The sequence below is a fragment of the Crassostrea angulata genome, chromosome 2, assembly GCF_025612915.1.
Source record: "Crassostrea angulata isolate pt1a10 chromosome 2, ASM2561291v2, whole genome shotgun sequence".
NCBI lineage: Eukaryota > Metazoa > Mollusca > Bivalvia > Ostreida > Ostreidae > Magallana > Magallana angulata.
Window position 1 is genome coordinate 56132345 of NC_069112.1, and position 26124 is coordinate 56158468.

Sequence of the window (26124 nt, forward strand, 5' to 3'; positions counted from 1 at the left end):
TTAGCAGTAATTATACATGATGGTTATTGTTGTTAAAACTGTTGTTAAAATGTAAATGATTGGGATTAATGGGAAAACAAATCAGGTAACATTTTAAATGTTCAAAAATTCATTACATGTTCAATGCATGAAATCAATACAGAGTATACAGGATTTTCTTTCATTTTATTCTTCAAGAAAAAAAAAACTAAAAAAAGGCGAAAAATATTCTTTTGCTTTTTGTATTGGATCTTTTAGGAAAGAGCGCTCTTAGTTTTAAGAATTTTTGACTTATACTTTTAGTTTTAACCATCCCAGAAAAAATATGTTTAAAACAATTACTCTATGAATACCTAATTGAGTTCATCTGCAATAGAGTAAGCCCAATAAATGATGTTCTATTTAAAACAAATAGATGTATACGGCTTTTAAATTTAAGGTGTATTTATCTAGGTATAAATACATCCCTTTTTTCTTCGTGTATCTTAACATCTCGTTCTTTTAAAACTCGGTCATTGTTATGTCTTTTTTCTTATCGATGACAATTAGTCTGTCATTTGCATGCATTCAATATACTGGAACTTTAACTATGTGATTCGTGTCTCGTGTGCCTGAGAAGGTAAGATTGTTAACTTTATGTCCACTTATAGTATCTGTTAGTTCCTTTTCTACATTATTGCAATGTTTTTGCCTCTTGTTAGAATGGTTACCGCCATGTAACATAAATCTAAAGACTTGTGCCTGTCAAGCACCATCAAAAAAGTCAAAAGAGTAGATCATTTTGACCTATGAATAATCAAGACAAACCAACTGAATTAAAAAGATAAATAAAACATGTAAAAGTGCTATATCGTTATCAGTTGATCTGTACTTGGTTCTCGTCAGCTTTTACATCAATGAGAAATTACTACTCTTTTTTGTTAGCATGATTCCATTCTCCGTTCTTTGAACCAATATTTCATAAAATAGCAACAATCTGGATTGTTAATAACTACAGTTTTGAACGCATCAAAACGTACATGAATGATATCCTTTTTTGGTTCATTTTTGAAACTCATGAAAACAATACTGTCACTTTTAATATCATCGATATTTTCACCTTATTATCAATATATGTATATGTTCTTTTTTTTCTCAAATAATTGCAATGATGAAACATTTGCTATTGTCTTAAAGTCTTCAATTTGATCGAAAACAATCCTATAAAAGTACAACGAGTTCCATTAGTTTACAGCCATTTAAAAGATAAATGATAACCACTTAACAGACGTAAGGTTGATTACACGGCTAAATTAATGATAAATCAATTGACCTTTCGGAGTTCCCATTAAAATAAAAAGACCTGTGCGTGCATCAATGGTTTACCACGGGTATTTAACTGAACCTTTTAAGACATTATAGTGGAACCATGCGACAATTATAGAAAGACAACTTATGTGTCTTTTTTGTTTCTATCAAAGCACTTAAATACCTTGTGTTATTTTTTATGATCGAGTGACAGAGTTTGATTTAAAAAAACAAAACAAAACATAGGTCAATACTAAATAAGAATAGTTTTTACCATATTGTTATTCATCATTTAAATAAATATTTGATACATTGCAATAAGAATGTGCACTTTGACATTATTTAAGAGCAATGTTTTAGGACAAATTTGTTGCACTATGAAATAAAAATTAAACTGTATGATATGAATTTTACGTTTAAATAGAATTTACACCATGCTATGCGAGAAACTTTAGTTTGTTCAGGTCGATTTTTAAAAAAACGTGATATGCCTTGAAAAGATATAGAAAAATTATCTTATAAAACAAAAGCGACTTTTAAAAGATTAAAAAAGATAAGTATGTATTTTGCTAACGGTTTAGCAATCTCCATAAGTCGTTTTATTTTATACTTTATTCTTACTCTGTATCTTTTAAGGGCCTTTTACTAGTCCATATGTTTTTAAATGAATTGGGTCTTCTGATTTTTTTTTAACCCATATGTTGATCTTAATTTAAACTAATTAAATGAGTATATATTTATGCAAATTTAGTAGAAAAGACACATGCTTAAATTTATTATTTTTCTTTTTGTTGCCATAATAGAAAGCAAAACATCATCTTATAAGTCATTATGCCACTTTAATCTACTATTTCATTTGAAGGTTATGTGATTCCATATATATACACATTTCACCACAGCATGGCTACCCCAAGTCCTTATGCAACACGGCAGTGTTCGAACTGCCAGGGGGACACGAAATTCATCTGTACTTCATGCAGATGTGATTTATGTTCCAGCTGTAAAGAGGAACATGTGATTGAGCTAAATACAATGGACCATGATGTGATGATATTCCGCAGGAAAATGACCTCTCCAATTCAAGAAAACTGTGCTATACATACTGATAATGTTTATGATAAGTATTGTGAAACTTGTGAATTGCCCATGTGTTCCTCTTGCGATGAACATACCGGACACAAGAAATTAGATATTAAATCCTTACATGATTCACACCATCAGCGACTCAGAAAAGCTATTCACGTCGTGAGGGGCAAGATCCACTTATACGAAAGTGTTTTGATGACCGGCATCAAAACTGATGTGAAAACCTGCCAAAAAGAAATATGGAAAGGTAATGCAAGTCTTATTTTGAATGCCGCACGGCTTAAGGATATCGTTGATAAAGTTTTATGTGACGTTGAACTCATACACAAGTGTTTTGTACACAATCTGAAAAGACACAGACATATTTCTAGTTTGGTGTGTACTGAACATTCATTTGAACAGTCAGCAACAGATCCTGTAAAATTCCTCTTATCAAAATCTGCCTTTGGAACATTAAAAGAACGGTACGGATGTGCAAAACATGCCAAGCTAAGTGTAACCGAAAGACTGAACGCAAAGGGCGTGACGATGTTATTGAGCGATATAAAGGTCACAGAGGGACGAAAACGACCTACAGAAATTGAAATCAAGTTGATGCCTGCACCTGTGTTTCAAAAGTTTTTCATGGCGACAGATGTTGACTCCTGTTCCCACATGGCTTTTGTGACAGCAGATAAGATATGGATTGGATGTAAAAACAAGTTTTATTTGAAAGACACAAACGGCGACACACTTTTTCACCAAGAGGGACCAGTTAATGATTTTTCTTTGTATAACCCTGCTGCATATTTCACAGTAACCAATGAAAAGGATTTGGTTTTTATAAATAACGATCATAACATCGTTAAACTGTCACACGATATGGAAAAAATAACGACATTAATTAACACACCATACAATAACAAGGGACCATGTTGTGTGTATTTCGCCCCCTTCGCTGGAGATCTACTTGTAGGGTTCATAGGATATGGTGATTTGGATAACAAAACCTGGATAAACCGTTACGATGAATTAGGCCGTCTGAAGCAAACAATTCAGTATAACGAATCAGGATACCCTCTTTTTACCCATCCTTCCCATATAGCAGAGAACAACAATGGGGATGTTGCTATTTCAGATAGAAGTACAGTTGTAATTACAGACATTGGAGGTCGACATCGCTTCTCTTACCATGGAGGGCCATTCAATTTTGGGGTGGTTCAATGAATTTGTACTGATTCACTTTCGCACATTCTATTGTGTGATAGTTACAGTAGCTCAGTACATATGATTGATAAAGACGGTCATTTTCTAAAATATCTTCTAATGCGACCACCAGGTATACTGTCACCGAGCAGCCTAACCATCGATGTAAACACACATCTTCTCTGGGTTGGATCATCAAGTTTAAACACAGTGCTTGGTTATAAGTACATAACCCAATATGTTAACACCTACGGTATGGCACATTTCATTCTTTTATGTTACTATTGTTAATCTCTGATGAATTTCCTAAATACAATTCAATCCGTTAATTCAATTTTGCACAAACGTGTGCCATGGATCATTAGAATAAGTCTGTTATATATAAAACCATAAACGACTAGGTAAAATAAATTTGCATGGTATTGCATTTTTTCAAACAGAATTAACATATAAGTTTGTAACTTATTATGTTTATTTTTTAGCTGAACCCTCACTGAGTGCTGTTGTAAGAAAATCTGCTGTACACTCAACAGTACAAACGGGGGAAGAACATTGCTTTGTAAATGAACTACTCTATTTAGAGACACCGGGTCCATTGCTACTGAATGCAATTAGAGTGGAAGACATCGGGTGTTGTTCCCATTTGTCACTTGTTTCGGCAAATAAAATATGGATCAGTGATCATAAAAATCTCGTATTGATAAACACTAAAGGTGAATCAATATACCATATTAAAGATTTATTCAGTGAACGAGGTTCCGGAATACACACAGTTACCAGTGATGGTGAATTGATTTATATAAATAAAGAACATAACATCATGAGACTGTCGACAGTTATGAAGACAAAAACTAAATTCATAACGTTATCTAACACTGCATTGAGACCTTTAAGTGTGTATTGTTCCCCTTTCACTGGAAACCTTCTTGTCGGAGTGACAAAAGAAAACCCAATAACAGGAATTATTTTGCATTACAACCGGGATGGAGATAAGACGAAAAACATACAGCACAACAACAGTAGAAAACCGCTTTATCGTAAACCTGCATATATAACAGAAAACGGTAATGGGGATATCGTGGTGTCTGACTCGGGCCTTAGTAATGTAGTGGTTACTGACAGGGAAGGAAATTATCGTTTTTCATATACAAGTCATCGCTCATGTTCTTACACATGGTGTCATGGAGTATGTTGCGACGGCCAATCGAACATTCTTATATGCGCTCCATACTCTAACTCCGTGCATGTCATAGATAAAAATGGACACTTTTTATCGCATTTTCAACTTTCAGGGATGGAAAGGGTATACTGTCTGAGTTATGACGTCCTCAATAACCTTCTTTACGCTGGTATTGACGATAATCAACAAACACTGGGTGTTTACAAGTATATATTCAGACAGGATTCGTTGTTAAGTAAGTGTTCATGCTTAATGCTTAAAAAATAAAATTATCTTACATGTCGTGAGAGGTTAAAAATTATAATTGAAAAATCCATTACAATTTTATATTCCACATGGTTAATGCTTTATCAATGCTTAATTCGAAAGTCAACATTTAAAGCCAACTATTTCTATGATTTGATATCTGTAAGACTTAGTAAATTTTTAACTATTTATGTCGCATTCATAATTAAGAAAGACATTTTGTTCTTTCATCACACTTCATAAGTTAGAAACTTTATGCAATGCATGCAAGTTCAATGTAAATAAACTCTTTCTAACAATTCTAAGTAATTTTTTGTCAACATTATTAATGTTCTTTCATACCATTCTCTCCCTCTGTTTTTTCTTTGAATTACGTTTGCTACACACATGCGCAAAACACATGTTCATCAATCCAAATGATGTTTCACATCCTTCCTTTAAAAATTATTCATTTAAAGATGCATATTTGTTTTACTTTTATCAAACGCAGTGTTGAATTTGGTGTGAAATTCATAGAATATTTTTTTTTTACCAAGACGAATTAGCTTATTCTCGTTGTAAATAACGTTGGTCTTTCCTTTTCCATACTTTATGTTTCATTCAGTCCAAGATCTTTTTAAAAAACTTTTTAGCTCACTATTGTTAAGTTAGGGTCATCCCTTGGAATGATTGTACATTTATCCGTGTTCCTTAGCAGAAATTGCTAGTACTTAACATGAATTATTTATGCAATACATAACATATCATATATCATAATAATTACCTAATATGTAGACAAGAAAACGCTTGAAAATTTAACATGCGGTGAAAGTCAACGTGTTTATAGCCCAGTTCTGTTCTAAACATTCGTTTTACATTTTTCGTAGATCCGGAATCATTCTCTGGTGATTTAGCAAATCCAATAAAAGCTATTCAAACAACAGAGACTAGAAAAAAAGAAGTAGGAAAGAATAATCTATCGTCATCACCGTATAGCCCAATCCTACACAAATACTTGTCAGTTACTGATGTTCGGTGTAGCAAAAGTGTATCTTTATGCGCATCAGGTACCTGTATGATATGGGTGAGTGATGATCATGACATTGTATTGATCAACGAACTTGGTGAAACATTACATCAAATCAAAGATCAAATCAAAGATTATCGCGATGGAGCATATGATGGGTCGTATGGATTGCACACGCTAAACAGTGATGGTGAACTAATTTACGTAGCAAAGGATGATACTATACTCAAATTGTCAAAGGATTTGGAAAAAAGTACCATATTTATTCAGAATACGGATTCAAATGAATGGAGACCTCAATGTATACATTATTCCTTATTCACGAGTGATATCTTGGTCGGCATGGCAAACATGAATTTAAGAAGAGGAAAAATAATTCGGTATAACAAAACTGGCAAAATGGCGCAAACAATACAATGCAACGAAAAAGGACTGGACATCTTCAAATATCCTCGCTATATAACAGAGAACAACAATGAAGATATGCTGGTATCTGATTGCTCTGGCGCTGTAGTGGTCACGGATAGTGCAGGAAAATTTCGTTTCGCTTACAAAGGATATCCGCAAGGAACAGCATTAGATCCACTAGGAGTGTCCACTGACGCACTGTCAAACATCTTAGTATCCGACTATTACAAAAAAAACAATACATGTTATTGATAAAGACGGTCAGTTTCTGTCATATCTATTGGTTAACCTACAGTGCGTCTCCAAACCATGTTCTATTTTCTTTGATAAAAATACGTATCTTCTTTTTGTCGGCTCAGATTACAACAATACAGTAGCTATCTACAAGTATTTAAGGGGTGAAGATGTAGTGTCAGGTAAGATAACAAAACTCTAATTGAAGATTCATTTTTTTTTATTTGTGCGCTGCTCGAGGACTTCAACACACTGAAATGATTACATAATTGATAGTAAGATAGACTGTATATGTACAGAAACTGTACTACAATGTACCAACATACATTACCTATCATTGCTAACGAAGAGTTTTAAATAGACTACGTTCCTCATTAAAAAAAAAAACATGAGGAATAATGGTATATGGCTTTGGAAAGATAAACTTACAAATATTGGTATTAGCTGAATTGCCAACAAAATGTATTGAGCTGGTTGCATTATATACATTTAAGTGTTGACACAAACTTTTGTTACGTGTAAGGTTTTATACATGCATATGATTTTAGTTTTTATAAACACGTATTAAGGGCGGGATGCTACAATATTAATATAGCCTTTTTATTTTATGATTGTGTCATAGATCAAAATAAATATTGCGATGCTGTAAGACAGATGCAACATGACCTTGTCGATGGAACTTCTTCGAAAAAGCAGATATTTGCCCCAGCAGTACAGAATTATTTCACAGTGACAAACTTTAAACGCTGTTCCCATTTATCATACGGCATATGCGACTGCCTTTTAATTAATGAAGGAAACAACTTTATCATTACAAGTACATTAGGTGAAACTATACACCATATTAATGATTTACGCAGTGATGCCCATACTGGATCGCACTCAATGAACCTATCTCGGGAAGAGTTATTTTATATCGAGAAGGACTATAACATTGTCAAACTGTCAAAATATAAAAAGAAAACAAAAACAACTTTTATCAAATGTATGCAGGAAACCGATTCTGCATGGCGACCATGGTGTCTTTACTGTTCTCAAATAACTGACGACGTTTTGGTCGGTATGAAGAAGTTGGACAGAATACAAGGCAAGGTTATTCGGTACAACAACCTCGGGGAAAAAATACAGGAAATACAACACAACGAAATCGGAAGCGATATCTACAGTACACCACGCTATATAACAGAAAACATTAACGGAGATGTCGTGGTGTCTGACTCGACAGGTGCTGTTGTGGTAACAGACCGTGAAGGAAGACATCGTTTTTCGTACAAAGGACACCCTCCTGAATCAGAACTATCTCCACTAGGAATCTGCACTGACAATCTGTCACATATCTTGGTATGTGATGAGTTAACCAACGCAGTACAGATTCTTGATAAAGACGGAAACTTCCTATCCAATCTGCTAATTAAACCATCAGGTATAGTCTCGCCTATTTGCCTGTGTTATGATTTCAAAGCCGACCTTCTCTGGGTGGGATCAGACGTCAACTACTCGGTATGTCTGTACAAGTATCTAACAACACAGCACACTCTTACCGGTAAGATTTTTAAGTTTATATTCGAGTTTTTATGTATGATGCCAACCTTGGATATCACTGATTTTTTACCATAGCATAGCATAGGATTGAAATCTCATAGCATAGCATCGAAATCGTATAGCATAGCATTGTTTTGATTTGAAAAAAATAAATGTTCACATTGTAGATTTGTGGTAAACTTTGGCTTCCTATCATTTTACTTTGAAATGTATGGAACTGTTTTTTGTATGGAGGCATTTTTGTTCAAATTTCATAGCATACCATAGCATAGCATATCATACCATATCATTAAGCCCTTCATTTCAATTTCTCATAGCATAGTATAGAAATTTCATAGCACAACATTGAAATCTCATAGCATACATGTATCATTTTAATCGCATACCATATCATAGCATAACATTGTAAAAGATATGCATGAAATTACTGTACATGCAGTGTAACATTTTTTACATTTAATGCCGAAACTATTATAACAGTTATATATTAACATTAAAAATGCACAAAATAAATAAACAAGTATAAAAGTCAAGTATAAATATTCTATTCGCTACAATCACCGTCTTTCAGGACATTTTCGTTTGTTTTCGATGAAAAACAAATCAAATAGAACAATCTATTACTAGTGTGTTCAAATACATTTTCCAGGCACAAATTAAGACACAGATAACTAAAACAAGTATTACATCAGTAATATGTTTATACCTAAACGTTGAAGTTGCGTATTGAAATATACATTGTGAAGGAATACATGTACGAGTCTCCTTAAACAGGATGTCAGCCTTGATCAATATCAGTACTTATATTTTAGGCACCAGCAAAATTTATAGTTTGCTACCCGTATTCTAAGAAGTATGATTAAACCTTTTAAAAAATACTTTGACAGGTTTTTTTTTTTATAAATTACATAACATGTAGATCTAGATTTTGCAACTCTCGATTGTAAAAAAATAAATAAAATAAAGGCACTTTATTTTCGTTGTCAATATAATTCATTATGCAACACTCTTTTAATAATTTCAAGTTTTAAACACTGATTCTACACAATTTTTTGTTTTATTTTGCTCTAGTTTTTTTCATCTGCCGTTATTTAATAATTGGTAATATTATGTATATATTTGTCTCGATAAATTTTTATTCACCCTTTTATGAATGATTTACAGATAAGAATTCAGAATATGAAGATAAATATGAAGAGTGCTGTCTGGTTCAAGCAGACTTGTAAAGAAATGAAATTCTTTGGAGAAGGACACTTTGATTCTAAGGAATGGAGGAGGGGGGGGGGGGTAGGTGGGTATTTTTCTCAAAAGTTTATTATTTTCATCCATTTTTTCTGTAAAATGTGTTCATTTAAAAAAAGGTTTCAAAAAAGTTAGTGGTTGTAAACAACTTATCATAGAAAGAATGTCATAGTTTGCAATTTGGTGTATGCCTCTGGTTTACCATGATTGGTCATATCTTATAAGTCAGTGCTTCTTATTTCTTCACGTTTGTTACAACTTTATATTTACATTCCACATAATTGTTTTGCATACAAATTTTGAGTTTCTAACGCGCGTTACTCAATTTTTATGCACGCGTCGCTGCAGTAATGAGACTGTATACTTGAAAAAAATCATGATTCAATGCTATATTAAAGCTGACATGAATTCATAAAAGCATTTGGTCGCCATATAAGTTTCGATCGCTCCTCTACTGTCACTGGGGTATATATACCGGTTGAGAAAGTTACGGTAGGTTGCTTTCCGATCGAGGCATTCACGTTGCACGGACTTCTAAATGCATGAACTACACTGTAGTAAAATGTAGTAATAAAAAAAAAAGAAAACAACAATGACATACAAAATATATTTATTCTTAGAAAGGAAGTCCAATGTATGCGCACATACAGTGCTGCCTCACTTTGCATGCAAATCGAACACGTGCGTCGTTCATATAGAGTGCATAACGTCTGCATCTTCTTGAAAACCCCGGCGATACAACATCCAACAAAGTAGCTGAAAGATAATACATCCAAGAAAGTAACGTTGTCTCCATCCGTCCATACAAAAACGCCCCTTTTTTAAAATCCATGCGATAATTGACATTGTGCGATCTACCACAGTGTGTGGTTTGCGCATGTGCGATGTTATAACATACACAGGAAAACGGTCTACAATTATCGAGGAATTTTTGAAGTATCTGCACTCAGTCTGTCTTGTTTCGTCGTTTATTGGATATATCTTGCCAGTGCAGTGGTTGTCAAATAAATTTTGTTCAAAACGCGTTTTTACAAGTCTTTTCGTCCAAGGTAACGTGTTCGGCGGTATGAAATTCCTGAATGCGGTGAAGCATGAATTGTGCTCTCGGCCTTATATAGAGGGTGTGTAGCGATGAGCATAACAATAGAAATCGACAACTAACATGGTAGTAGTCGGGGATAGAAGGGAAATAATGCGTATTTATGAATTCATGTCAGCTTTAAAAAGTCACACATTTTGCATTTTTTTTCAAAGTGCGTTTAACCTGGGAGTAAGTTTACAAACGTTGATTCTTTTTTTTTTTAAAAAAGACAACTTTATATTATTTTTCCAAGCGCGTTGAAATTATTGATATTAATACACTTTGAAAAAAAAGTTCTTGAGACCTTTTAAGATGATTGTTTTTACTTAGATCGATGGGACATCAACAAGAGAATTTAAAAAAAATTAACTATCATGAATTTCAATTGCGCAATTGCACAATGAATTTCTGGAGTGCATTCAGATTTGTTGTCAAAATATCACATCATTTGCGCAGAGTAACCATCAGATGTCTTTCCTTGTTTGATTTTGTTTGTTTGTTTGTTTTTTTATAATTCTTTGGACTGTATATTCTATAATCAATATCTTTTTTCAATACAGTTTTAATCTGATATATGTTTTGAAAATCAATGCAAAAAGTGCATTTGAAATACCTTTTATAAAGTAATTAATTTAACAGCTGTACATGTAACTAACTAACTTTTAACATCCAAATTATTCGTTTAGATTAAATGTGAGAAGTGGTTTTATGACTTGAAACTCATAATAACATGGAAAAGGCTATTGATTGCATTGATCAACATATTTTTCTATGACTAAACTTTATTTATCAAAGTTCAAGAATATGATATGATGTTTTGGAAGAAAAGATGCAGTTGCATTCTTCAAGTACTCAATTTGATTATTTGATTAATATATTGGTAATTTGACTGTATCATTGGTTGTCGTATCTATAGAGCAGATTTAACACGGTAAAAAAATGAACACTTATTCTGAATAAATGCGACATCAGTAAATAGTTTTATAAATTTATTGATGAAAAAGATATGAATGTTAACACTCATTATTCACTTTGAAAAAAAGATCAAAGTGCTCTGTTTCGGTCCCAAAATTATTAACTCACTTTGAAAAAAAATGAGCTGATTTGGTAACAAGTTAGACGCACATTGAACATTTTTTTTCAAAGTGCGTAATATTTTAAAGTAAGTTGCCAAAGACTTTTCATAAATGGCAAAGAACAAATGTACATTTCAACAATAATAAATGAAATGATATCGATTAAATGTTTACACAACATAATTTTAAATGCATTTCATTTTTATCTTAATGCTAAAACTACCACTACAACAATATTTAGTATGACCTTAGAAGCCAAGTTTTAAACTATTTCAGTTCAGTTTATTCACCATGATCATACTAAAGATCTGAGGCTCAGAAAAAATATACAATGTTCAAATGACGTCAGAGGAAATTGTGTTAAAATACAAAAAGAAAGTACAAGTAAAGTGACATATATACATAATTAACTAACTGCATAGAGATATTACATATATTGTGTGTGAAGATTCTAAGGAGGGCAGATTAAATCATTGATTTCTGTAATGAAAATGCAAAACTTTGAAGAATTGGGAACGGCGTGTATTGCCATCATTTTACAAATTTCATGAATAAAAGCATTATTAGAAATGTATGTTAAAGAAATAACGAATAATATACTGTGGTTTCTATTAACATTTGTATTGATAGGGTCATTGGCCACAAATTAACGTATTCTTGAAACTGTGATTTTCACTTTATCCACGAAACTTGATACCCTTGAATATTAATGACATCACAGTAATACACAAACGAAAAACATACCAATTAGCAAGTTACTAAATATATGAACGAATGTCAGAAATATTGATGTTACTGCCCAAACGATATTTCAACACAGATATAAAATACATGTATCATTAAATACAGTACATAAGGCTGTCAGATATTAATTCTTTGCTTAATGAAATTTAAAAAGTATCCATAATCATTTCGGTCATAATTGGTAATGATTTGAAATTGATCGATTGTTGCAGCAACACAGCTGGGTTGATAGAAAAAAAACATACTGTCAAATAACTGTTTTGACAAATAAAAACTATACAGGAAAGGAATAACAGTAAACAAAACAAATGCAAGTAAGCATTGAAAAATTGCCCCTAAAAGTAATAATGAAAGCAATATATCCAAGTGTAAAGATTAATAACGAAAACTATATCCGGACCTAGAAACATAAAATAACAGAAACTGTTCTAAGGACGACCATGCAAAATTTATAGAAATAGAATGATATTCACGTTATAAATAAGGGCAGCTTAAATAATACTAGTCTTTGGATCTTTACCATGGACAAATTTACAACGAATATTTTATTAACAAATTTACTTGAATTGTATTTTCTTGGTTTTGAATGGTTTCTTTCATGCAAAAGATTGTTTTTATCTTTTTAATCAAACGATTTTGAACGAATGCTGGATAGTTTCAAAAGAAATGATGGTTTGAAAACGATCAAATTTAATAACAGTTTGAATACTTCTCACTTTTATTTTACCTGTTTTGGATTCAGGTAAATTTGCTTGATGGAATAAGTTTACAACCACCATCACCATCACCATATTATGGTTCGGAGAAAATAGCTCTTCATTCGAATAAGATAAAAAAATCTTTAACTAATATATCAGGCAGGAAGCATCTGGGGGGGGGGGGGGGGGCTTTTTTGCGCAGCAAGGATTTTTGTTCAAAGGCAAGGACAAGTATTTTTCTATTTAGATATCCCAAGTTCCTCATACAGAGAGAAGTTTTCATATTGATTGTGCGAACACTCGGGGATAGGCAACTCTTTGTTCCTTTCACTTTTACTTCTCAGGTTCTTTTGATGTTCGTGCATTGTCTTTCTTCGTTCTCTGAGAAATCTTAATAGAATTTCAAAATTACTTTAAACCTGCTTTGATATTAAAAAATCAGAAAAAATCATAATGTATACTTATTTAAACGTACCTGACAACCAAAATGGCATTAAGTAATCCACTTAAGATAAGAAATGTCGTACAGACATAGAATGAGGTGGATAATTGGCTCTCAGATACAGGATGAATTAAACCTGACTCCGAGTTAAAAAAAAATATATGATTAAAGCAAATTCAACCTTTTCAGATTTATTTTTTATGAAATACAAATCGTTAGTCTCGAAATTTTTAAAGTTATTGTTACTTCTTTAAACAACATTACTATTCCAACATATTCGATTACTGTCCTTTACATGAAAGTGACATTACCTTCAAAACCCTGGTCACAGCGATCGCCATGGTAGCCAATGTCACATCCTCGTGGACATTGACCAGTCAGGTGATGACATTGTTCTCCGTACAAATATAAACAGTTCCCACATTTAAGCAAACATCCATCTCCATGTGTATTATTACTGCAAACTATACAACAAGATCAAACATTTTTTTTGAATTTATAAGCATATTTTTTTTGGCTTTTTCTTCTTTACAATTTGAATATTTTTTCTTATTACTGGATTAATTCAAGTTTATCTTCAGAATGGATTAACAACTGAAATATAAATACAAAACAAAACAAACAAACAAGGTTTTTTTAAATCAAATACTTGAATTTTGTCCGACAGTTAACAACTCACAACCTTTTTCTATTCCTTCCTTGAAAACATCTAGCATAGATTTTTAGGAGCTATAACATTACCATTACCCTGTGTACATTGACTTCCTTGATAACCAATATCACATCCATTGGGACATGAACCATTGATGTAATTACATTGTTCATTGTCAAGACAATGTCCACACGAATGGTTGCAATTTTGACCAAACTTTCCTTCATTACATTCTGCAAAATGCAGCAAAAAATAGAAATTTATTTTTTGAATAGAGCAAAGTCAACATGTGTAAATTAAAATATTGTACATACATTTTGCTTTAAATTTTTATGATATCAGAATTTATTTTTGATTCATTGGTTAAGATTGTTACATCGTACTTCTTTATTGTTAAATAGATTATGTTGATAAACATTAAAAAAATGACTGTGTACGTGTATTGCACGTGGCCCCTTCCCAACCAACTTGGCATCCTCCCTCACACTGCCCTGTCACCCTGTCACATCTGTATGGAACTCCACAGTTGATGTTACAGTGCTCCTCACAATAGTAGCCATATCGACTTTCAGGGCAGGCTGCGATATTGCGATATAAGACATTTTTTGTTATATAACTAATACAGATTGCTTATTTTATTTTATCTGTTTAGAATATGAAGACAATATAATGGTAAAAGAGGTTAATGTACGACCATATACTTAAAACAAATTTAACATGTACGTACTTAGGTCACATTTTGTGCCATAAAATCCACTGCCACAACCGTTTATACAACTTCCGTTCACATGATGACACTGTTCATTGTTTTTACAGTTTCCACAATTTTGCTGACACTCTTGACCGTACGATTTGCCGTGGCATTCTGTAATATTAATGTTAGAATTATATAATTGAGCAAAAAGATTAAATTTTTAGTCTGAGTAACAAAGAAGTTCAATGGGTAATAGAAATATGTTTGGTTATGGGTCATGCTTGTTTAAGTAGTTTATTGTAAAGAGTTTTATTGAAACATTTTTACGGATAGCAGACAAATTGAAGTTTAGATAATTGTCAAAAGATTGGTCATTTGAAGGGCATACATGCATTTAAAATAGTTTTCATCATTATACATATGAAACGCAACTTATTAAACAAAATCATTGAAGTGTTTGATAATTTAATTTTTTAAATTGGTATTTTTGTGTTTTTTTTTTGGTGTTTTTTTTACATATATCTATTTTTCCTTAAATACATAATTTAAAAAAAGGTTGTTGCAAGATACTTTTTTGAATATCAGTCAGTTTTTACAACAACAAAAAATGTTAGACTACCTTCTAGATAATATGTTGTTATATGTTCATGACATTTGTTAGACATGAACCCGTTTAAAATGTGTTACAGTACGGATAGTGATTGGCTTAGACACTGTAATGGATCTTTTATCTAAGTACGCATATAAAACCGAAATCAACATTCTCTAAATCAAATTTAAACCAGGTTGGATACACAATTTTAAAACTGTTCGATTAAAAGTTATTTCTATGATAATATTTGTTGCATATACTTACGTTCATTACAAGTTGGACCCTTGTATCCATCAGTACACCCCAGACAGGACCCATCCTCGATGTGACAGTGACCTTCCTGGCAGTTCTGTGGACACGATAAAGAACAGTTCTCTCCGTAATATCCTTGTGTTGGGCACCCTTAAATTATATGATGATTTCAATATGTTTGAAATGATCATTTAATGATATAACAGTGTATAAAAATTCAATCTAAGAGCAGCACGTAAGGTATTTTTCATTTTTATAGGATTTATTATTCTTATTTTGTTGATAAAAAGGGATAACACACTTATTATTTGTGCTTTCGTTTAGACAAAGATATTTACAGCATTTTAAAGAATTTTAACAATAACAATGAAAACAACTTTTATGCTGAAATAGTCGCCGCTAGATCCTACCATAAACCTCAAATTCGCAGATTTCGTTGTATGCTCCATCTGTAGAATAGCCAGAAGGAAACGGGGGCTGTGTTCTATTGTTATAGTAGATGACGTAACGTCCATGATTAGGGCAATTTATCGTTAAAGGATTCTCTATTGTTGCTCTAGTAAAGTTTCTGTCTTTGAAGCAAGTAATCCCGTCCTCTTTGTTCGTTGTGTTTGATACGTAGACAGAGAACCCCAAAAATCGTCCCGAGTATTCACTAGGATTTCCTGTTGAAATAACATCTTTAAAGAAAACCCACATTTTCGGTTAAGGTTTTGTAATATAAGTAAAAACTTGGAAATTCGTTCCTTTTGAGTTTATATTAACGATTGTTATGAACAACAGTAATTAAAACACAGAAATCCAGCATATTTTGTGGGTTTTTTTTAAATTTTAGATTGAACATATAAAACCCACACATCAATAAGTGTAAATGTAATTTAGTAATTTAAACAAAGAACTATATATGATATGAGTTAAATTGGGCTCCCATAATTCGCCATTTTTGAAGTGTTTCGGGTACAATAAAAAGTTCACTTATTTTTTAGAAGAATTGATATAAAATTTGTTTTTCATATATTTATTTGATTTGTTTGCACTCAATGGCAGTTATGACGTCAGAAGTGACGCTATTGTTAGAATTCAGGCAAAATCAGTCAAAAATTGACATTTTTCTTATCTTTTAACGACTGGGAAACATAGAGCGCATGCTTGATCAAGATAAATATTTTTGTCATTCATTAGTCGTGGCTAGATACATCTCTGATTAAAATGTTTCGTTTGTTCAAGCATGCGCTCTATGTTTTCTGAAAGAAAAACTGCTTGAAAACAATCTGTTTTATGCTAAAAATACATAAATGGCGGGAAAAGGTTGTCTTTACGATGTCCTATTTCTAAATTGTGGACACTTGAATCAAAATGAATATAATGTAAACACATCCATATATATCTGTACTAAAACATCAAAGATTTACAGTAACATGATGATGTTCATTTTAGGGGGCCATTTTAGGACCATATCATATATGGTCCTTTGATTGTTTACTCCTCATCCGACACACTTTATTCAACAATAACGGGAAGATGGTACATGTTCCTTGTACATGTATGTAAATTATATATATATATATATATATATATATATATATATATATATATATATATATATATATATAAAGCACAGAGAAATTCACCTTATTGGACCTCCACCTCCGCCCCAGCCGGGGTTTGAACTCACGACCTCTGGAACCCATTCTACTAGCAGTGAGCGGCCACGGCGCTAACCACTGGGCCATCTAGGCAAGACAAAAATCTTGCTTTCGATGACGAAGGGAAACTAGCGCGCTGGTCGCTCACTACACGGTCGTTTGAGATACAGGTGGAATGCAGTTAAACGACAATTTGAGAGGATCGGGACGATACACACTGCATAGATATATACATATAATAAGCACAAACATTGCAATAACTCTCAAATTGACATATACCTGCCCAACGTGAATGATAAAGATATACATAAAGCACAGAGAAATTCACCTTATTGGACCTCCACCTCCGCCCCAGCCGGGGTTTATATTCATAATATATATATATATATATATATATATATATATATATATTCATAATATATATATATATATATATATATATATATATATATATATATATATATATATATATATATATATATATATATATTTATATATATATATATATATATATATATATATATATATATATATATATATATAATATATATATATATATATATATAAAGTACCCCAAGGCTCATTGTCCGTCCTATAGTATATAACAATATGATGCATGCTAAGGACTTCTTGGAGATCCACCCTCCATTCTGCAACTTGGTGATAATTCCCGGATATTGTACACTGGTTGTCATATTGAGATAGGTCTGAATACCGTCCGTCCACAGCACGATCTGCTCCCCACCAATGTCGACCGCTATAGGGAAAACGCTGCCATGCTGGTTTCCTCAGAGCAATATTTTCTTGATAGTAAAATATTATTATTTAATGATTTTAATTGCGTTTTTTCTTTTCTTTTCTCTCTTTCTTTTTTTTAATACGATGCAATTTTTACACTATCGTTTTAATCGAACAAAATATTAAATTTCATTGAACCAAATTTAAAACATATGCATCTATTTGTGAGCCTTTCTATTTTAATGAAACATCAAGGATGGTTTTTTACAGGAAGTTGTCTTGGTTCTTTTTTATGATGTTTGCATACGAGCCTCAATTGATTAAAGCATTCCCAAAACTTGTTCATATTATGCATTGAGAGTCAAAGCCATTTCACACATACGAAAAAAAGGTTATTAAAACATCATTAAATCATTATTTTTCTTAAGAGGAATGTAGAGTTAACTTCCTGTCTGTGTCATAATATAACAAGTAAAACAATGGCAACAGTTATGATTAAGCAGTTATCTAATGAGGATATCAAATTTGTAGGGTTTAAAATGCCTTTGACATGAATGCAAGTGTTACTGTATATTTGCTAAAAATGTTGACTCCAACTGCTATTTATTTTGAATAAAATTATATCCTTACACTTCAAAACAAAGATAGACTGAATAACTCCTAATTTTAAATAAAATTGAAATATCACGCACTAGGAAAAAAATATAAAAGCAAATACCTTACCGTATGCATTGATTAAGATGAATAAATGGAAAAATAAATGCAGCCAGAGCAAATGCATGTCTAAAATGGAAGGAACTAATGAAAATGTAATTCTTTTTTAAACATACACGTGATATGTTTAACCTAGTTCCGGGAAAAGTGTTGTTGACCTTTTTGTTTCAATGATCATGAGTCATGTCTAAGTTATATAGTTTTATTTTGGTTTGTATAGGTATAAGTATCTGCGGCATACAATTGCGCATCAAAAATGTACAATAACGTTTAAGATCATAAGAAATTAATTATACTGACAAAGCACGAACATTTATTGATTGAACGTAAACCGTCCCTGGTTTTAATGTAATATATTATTTCATATGCTATAATTAATAGCTTTATGTACCAATTTCCATGTTTATACATCTTTTTAAAAATCACTAAATGTAATACACCATATACTAATGTATGAGCATGATTGTTTGTTGAAACGTTGAAATTTATTGATAATCTCTTAGGCACAAAACGGAACAAAGAATGAAAATGCAGCTACTTATGATATGATCAAGTAGAAAAATAATGCACAGAAAAGAAATAATTGACACTGTTTCAGCTTGATTTGATTTTTGAAAATATATCAAAGTGCAGTGCATATGTATTAAAACGATGAATAATAGTAATACGAAAATATAATTAATGTCATATTTTAGATTATTTTACAAATGTACTCTTTATATGTTTTTAATGTTATTATGAAGTGTTTTTGAATTGTATACCAGACAAAAATCTGAGCGAGGAATGTAAACAAAATAAAAAAACACCCCCTCCCCCAAAATAAACCCCCCAAAAAACAAACAAACAAACACACAAAACAAAACAAGAAACTAAACAAATGAATCTCAGTCAGTTTAATTTTACATTTTTACATTTGTACAGTCAGGAATGATACACCAGGGGAGTGTGAAGTAAAACCAAAAGAGATAGTTACAAATGCAGTATCGTTTTGAAGAGTTGTACTCAAACTATAATATATAATTCATCATATTAATGATAATCTATCAGGTGAATATACAACTTTGACCTTAAAGAAGCATATATGTTATAGATATGTATCCGTTACAGATATTTATCCGTTACATGTATTTATCCGAAACTTATCTTTGATTAAATTGTAATCATATTTCATTAACAGGACGAGATACCAAATTATAAGAAGTAGACGTGTTAAAGACAAAATAAACCATCAAATAAAAAGAAATATATTTATATGCAATAAAAATATACTCATTTGATATAAATCTATTCTGGGGGACATGTTAGAAGGAGAATTTCGAGATTCAATATACGAGATTCAAAATTCAAGATTCGAAATTCGACATTCAATATTTAAATTAACCAATCGAATTATCGATCTGAAACATGTATTCTAGCAACATCAAACTGTTCTAAATAAAGATAATGCGTACTTGCTCTTACCTTCAAGTAAATGTCTTATATATCTCTTATCTTATTTCTCTTATATCATGTTTAATATAACTTAGATGAATTAACCCCAAACAGTATAAACAATAATATTAGTGATGTTCTCCCCGATGCATTTTAATCCGTAGAGTATTCGCCCCTGTTCCGTAAAAATCGCCTCGCAAGGAAAAATCTGTTTAAACTAAAAAATTAAGATTGAGTGCGGTTTAAACTATGGAAAGAAAACCATCGAAGATTTACAACCTCAACAATAACAATCCAAATGCAAATGTTTTTTGGGTAGTGTAACACCATTCCATGGTCGAAATGAGAGAGAGAGAGAGAGAGAGAGAGAGAGAGAGAGAGAGAGAGAGAGATTCGTTGTGTCAAATTTAATTCTGTTTGAAATACACGATAATTAAGCCTTTAAAAGAGAAGAGAATAGACAGGAGGTAGCTAAGGTAGGGCAGTTCTACTATCAAGCATTAATTCCCTTCATCACCGGTAGCGCACGTGCATCGCTGTTGCATCTCTTTACCCAAATAAACTCAAATAAATCGAATTGATGAGTTTTGCAGGGCGCGGGGGGGGGGGGGGGGAGGGGGGGTTGGTCCAAACCCCTCCACGTCTAAATCCGCACCTGTTCCCAATTGAAACATCATCCACATTTTCTTTATTTCATTTTGGTGTCATGTGCGTGTATGGCGACTTAATTTACATTGCCCCCATTGCCCATATGTAAAAGGTAATTGTGGATAAAACATTAAAACCTCAATGCACTGCAGTTATCCAATATGGGCTAATGTAAGTATCCCGTATGGAATAAATGCACATTGTGAGAATAGAAAAAAATATAACAACATTTTATGTCAACACATTTTAATGCAAAAAACAGGGTACCACTATAGGAAATAATATGAATGGTAATATTTTAGCGATCATTCAATACTCCATATAGAAAGCCACTAGCCCAACACATTTTTTTCGAGAAAAATGATAAAGGAGTGGCATGTTTAATTACATCCCTTTCTGTTTCTATATCGAGACACGGTTGCCTCCGCAGCGGTAAAAATCGCAAATTCGGATGAACTTCACAAGGCATAATTCGCACATGTGGGGATCCGTCGACAGCAAATGTCGTTCTTTTATTCGGTTGCGCGAGTTAATTTTCAACAACCGTCGTCAGTGGGGTTTCAAATGTGACTGGGTTCATTATTAAAATTAATCACAGGTTCATATGAAATAAATATGCAAGAAATCAAGATTAAAAGTCTACATTGTATTCTGTTTAACATAATCTACACTTTGACCGCAATCTGGTTACAATGCATTGTTGAATTCGAAGATGATTTAGGGCACAATGTCCATTAAAAAATCTGTATAGAGGTTTTCAAGTATCACTCTGTCACTTTGAAAATAATAAATAAACTACAGCTAGTTAAACACGTGACAAACTTTTGCTCATTTTCTGAAAATGATGCAAGGTTGGTAACGCCGACATTGGGACCCTCAATGGGATATTTTTGTATGCGTTAAGACACATGTTTAACGATGTCAATTTAAAATACGAAAGCATCAAAAGAACCATTTAATAGATAAAGCACAGGTTGAAACAGATATTTCATACATAGTTTAACTGTTTTGTGATGTTGTGTAAAAGATAATGTGTAATAGATATACCATATATTTCAACTTCTTTTTTTGTATGATGTTGTGTTAAGGATACCATTATTTTGGATTCACGACCCCTAGTAACCTCACTCGACTTCGTTTCGTGAGGTTAAATCAGGGGTCATGAACCAACCATTGTATAATTTACACAACACCACAAACAAAAAAAGTTAAAAATATAAGGTATATCTATTACAACGTTGTAGCAAAGTGTACCCCCCCCCTTCCCCACCACCACCCTGATTAAATTTGAATTATAACAATCTAAAACTATAAATGTTGAGAAAAAATAACATGCAATCAAATTTTTAATGTTTCACTGTTTTCTACACATGAAAGTGGCAATGTGAAAAAATCGGCACCCTAATATCACTACATTTGATTGTACAGAATATGTATCCTTCTATATTGAAAATAATGCCGAAAATCAGATTCATCATATAAAGTTACTCAGGAAAAGATATCGTTACTTTCACTTTGATCTGCGAAACAAACTGCATTATTACTAGTCTAATAATAACTCATTTACAAAGTTGTTTACATTTGGTTATTAGAATAAAAGCACCAAATTTAAATAATAGCATCATAAAAGTGGCTTAGAATTATGAGTTATTGAATAAAAAGCAATAAGAAATCAACTTTTTTTATTGCACAAGATCCTAACGTGAAATACAGATACGGCTATGATATCTTAAAAAATAGAAGATGAATAGTCTTTATTTCAAGAACATAACTGAGAAAACAAAATTAAATCATTTTATTTCCTCATGTTATACCAGGAAATTGAAATACTGATACGTATATATACATGTAAAAGTTGGAAATTTTTGAAGTAAATGTATCACGTACAATGGAAATACACGTCCTCTTTTTGTTACGAGTCGTGATTTTTTTTTTTTTTCTTTTTTTACAAATTTACAATGTATTAAACATTGTCAAAATATTTAAAACTTATCAATGCATAATCAAATTTTCATTAAAGGATGTCGCTGCTTGTTATTACAAATTTCGCAGATTATGTAACGAACGTCTTGTGTATGTATGTATGTAATAACATGGCAAAGAACTGAAATGCGATACTACTTCTTTGGGAAATTAGCCATTGACATTTAATTACATCAAATGCACCGATAATTACATATCAGTTAATTAGAAAATGTATTTATTTGCTTATAATAGTTTGCAAACTATTATAATGAGCTTTGAAAAATGTCTTCTAATTCTTGGTAGCCTGCATTGTATTCCACCACTTCATATTCAGCATTTGTAAATATGAAGTTGTTGTCAGGTAATATTTCTGTTTTCTTAGGTTTAATGTGCCGTTTGTTCATCCAGAATCTGAGGAATCTATAATGATAGACATTTCAAAATGCATAAATAAAAAATCGCAGTGTTGTCATGTGTTTAATTATATCAAGAGAAAAAACAAAGAAATCATGTGCAAATGCATCTTACCGAACCATTAATCCAATGTTGATTGCAAAAGAGATAACAAACAATGCACCGAAGATGTGCAGAAGATTTTTCATTTGGGAGCATGAGTTGAAGACATCAGATAGATGTTAAGCTTCAGCTGATAATAAATCACAATAAGGTACAACAATACCAACCTATCTAATATCTAACCTATTTCCTTATATGTTTAAAAAAAAGAATACGACATTTAATCGACGTAATTTATCTTTTTTTTTTTTACTTTTGACATCAATTTCTAATCCTTAAAGCAGGATTACTAAAGCCAAGGTTTTATTGTGCTGCTTTTGTTTGTATAATAAATATATTTGCCTTATTATGTATAGACTGTTGAAAAAAAGTATTAATGGAAAAGTTCAGAAATAAAAAAAAGAAAAGAGGGTAAAGTTTTATACTCGTGACTCGTGTTTAAATCGGAGACGTTGATAAATATCACAAAGGAGATTGTTGATAAAAACAATGAACATTGCAGAAAATGGCATACATTTATTAATATATGAATATGAATAAAACATGTACAAAGAATTCACCCAGCCAATATCCCTTGTTTAACCACGATGAAAAAGACCTGTTGCATGACATTATGTGTAATGTTTCAAATGTGTTTAAAGTGACTTTTTTCAACGATATATACATGAACATACCATTAGCGTAATATATCCGGATATCATTGATGTTGTAAACACTGTTTAGATTCACCCACCAGGTGGCACTTTTTTCTGTCTTTGAAAATGAGCATTGTTCATCACTGTAGTTTTGATCTGGCTTTATCCCATCTACAGCTTTGTTTGAACCAAAGTTGTAACGGAATAGACGTGGATATTACTCAAATGTTTCTTTATTGAGCGCTAAATTAAGAGATTGAGATTTTATATCCTCCAACATCTAGCTTTGTACTAAATTATCAACTGTTCTTACATGTGTAATGCCTTAGTCATAAATAAGGGTTTAACCAAAAGAAAATATTTTCCTTTCATCAATTTTTTTGCATACTTTGGCCCAGAATTAAGTCGTAACCGAAGATCGATTATAACATACTTTAATATTAGTTTACAATTGTTTGTAGCAAATGTAGCCTTTTAAGAAAAAAAAGCTGATTTAAAGATCGATGGCTGACTTACAAAATTTAATGTCATTTTCAATGCTGCATGAGTTTTTGTTTGCACCATCATCTTTTATGGAATAAAGATATTATTTTGTAATTATATATGATATAATTTGATGGCCATTAATAAGATGAGAAGCAATACATAGGTCCCAATTCTTTCTTTTTTGTAAACAAAGCTGGTGCCTTGCTTTTTTTTTTACTTATGTGATACATCTATATCAGTAAACATTTCTTCAAATCTTTATTTGTTTCGTTTGTTAATTTTTTTTTTGTTTGTTAAGGCACTCTAATTTTCCCGTTATATTTGAAAATAAGGCTCGAGCTTTGTCGAATTTAAACAGGATTAAAAACTATCTATCTGCTTAGACCTACAAGTTTAATCAAAAATTTGTACAAACTCAATTTCTCCCTTTAGATGTTCAAAGACTAAGTAATATATATATCCACAGAACTCAGTATAATAACATATATTACTCTCCTTTTAAACAACGAGTAATTTTTGGATTACATGTTGTATATGTGAACAATTTAGCACGTAATTGAAGAAGAATGTAAATGAATTTTCTCCCTTAATAAAATGCAAGCACGTTTATAATTGCACAGAGGTAAATATTAGTAAATAGTTGTTTTTTCTATTCAATAAAAATGAAAATACGTCCGTTTCAGCAGGAGAATTACAGAAAATACACAATATTTATCTTTATTTAATATTTAATTATTTAAATGGCGTGGTCATGTGATAGTCAAAGAAGTTGAATTTGGAAAGAAACCAGACTGGACGTGTTTCAATAAAACTATATTGACAGTCGTAATTGTCTTTTGAAAACATCTAAACGTTAGACATTTGGCTAAAATTTGTCAGAAAAAATGATTGATTATTGATGTATAATAAATTTTAATGCAATAAATACTTTTCGATTGTCATATTTATTCAAATCTTGGACAGCATAACGAAACATATTAAACCCCAAAAGACGGGCATACATCTCATTAAATTTTCAACTTTATGAATGCAACCCCCCCAAACAAAAATATAGATTAGCGATACCCCTTGCCCTAAAATTATCAAAAACAACATATAAAACATTTATACATTGTAAATAGCATGTATACTCACCATAGGCAAAGCTTGATGAAAGACAAAAGTGAAGACAAAATATTGTCTTAACTATATTCTGACGACCGCTGAAAGCAGTAGAAATAATTCAATCAAATTGTTTAACGTTTTAAAACAAGCAAACATTTGTAAAAAAAAAAAAATAAATAAAGCTATTGTGGTGTATACTTTAGCATTTACTTTGATCTAACATGAATTTAATTTCAATACAGAATTTTTGCAATGTAATTTCTGATTTAATCAAATATTGATTTTGGCATTTCGCATTTAAGATTGCCCACAATAAACATTGTTGCTTATTACATTCTTTTTATAGCAGAACTTGTTTTATATCTACTAAAGTGATTTGTTATATCTTAATCTAGACTTAATTATCAAAATGTGTTTTTTCATCTTTATATTCCTGATGCATTTCTCAATATGTAAGATGTACAATACATTGTACCATCACTGTTTGTTAAATTGACTTTTTACAGAGAGGGCACAAATATACAGATTTTCTGCCGTCCAATCCTTTTTATGTAATGTTTTTGCATTTTAAAATATTGTTTAAATTAAATATGTAAGAAGTATTATAAAAAAAAT

The 26124-nt window shown here is 31.6% G+C and overlaps 2 protein-coding genes and 1 pseudogene across 2 annotated transcripts; 2 read left to right on the forward strand and 1 right to left on the reverse strand.

Moving 5' to 3' along the window:
• The first annotated feature begins 531 nt into the window (after nucleotides 1–531).
• LOC128174528 (uncharacterized) lies at nucleotides 532–3558 on the forward strand. The gene is made up of 2 exons (XM_052840064.1): nucleotides 532–598; nucleotides 2129–3558. Exon 2 carries the CDS (start codon nucleotides 2167–2169, stop codon nucleotides 3556–3558), a length of 1392 nt encoding a protein of 463 aa, XP_052696024.1. The 5' UTR covers nucleotides 532–598; nucleotides 2129–2166.
• A 2459-nt stretch (nucleotides 3559–6017) lies between these two features.
• On the forward strand, nucleotides 6018–9379 carry LOC128174529 (uncharacterized; annotated as a pseudogene).
• A 2073-nt stretch (nucleotides 9380–11452) lies between these two features.
• On the reverse strand, nucleotides 11453–18811 carry LOC128171576 (protein draper-like). The gene is made up of 10 exons (XM_052837372.1): nucleotides 18734–18811; nucleotides 17845–18075; nucleotides 16037–16291; nucleotides 15639–15776; nucleotides 14816–14953; nucleotides 14526–14666; nucleotides 14184–14321; nucleotides 13748–13900; nucleotides 13470–13572; nucleotides 11453–13384 (listed from the first exon to the last, which is right to left on the reverse strand). The coding sequence occupies exons 1-10, from the start codon at nucleotides 18789–18791 to the stop codon at nucleotides 13234–13236; spliced, it is 1506 nt and encodes a 501-aa protein (XP_052693332.1). The 5' UTR covers nucleotides 18792–18811; the 3' UTR covers nucleotides 11453–13233.
• Nucleotides 18812–26124: the final 7313 nt, after the last annotated feature.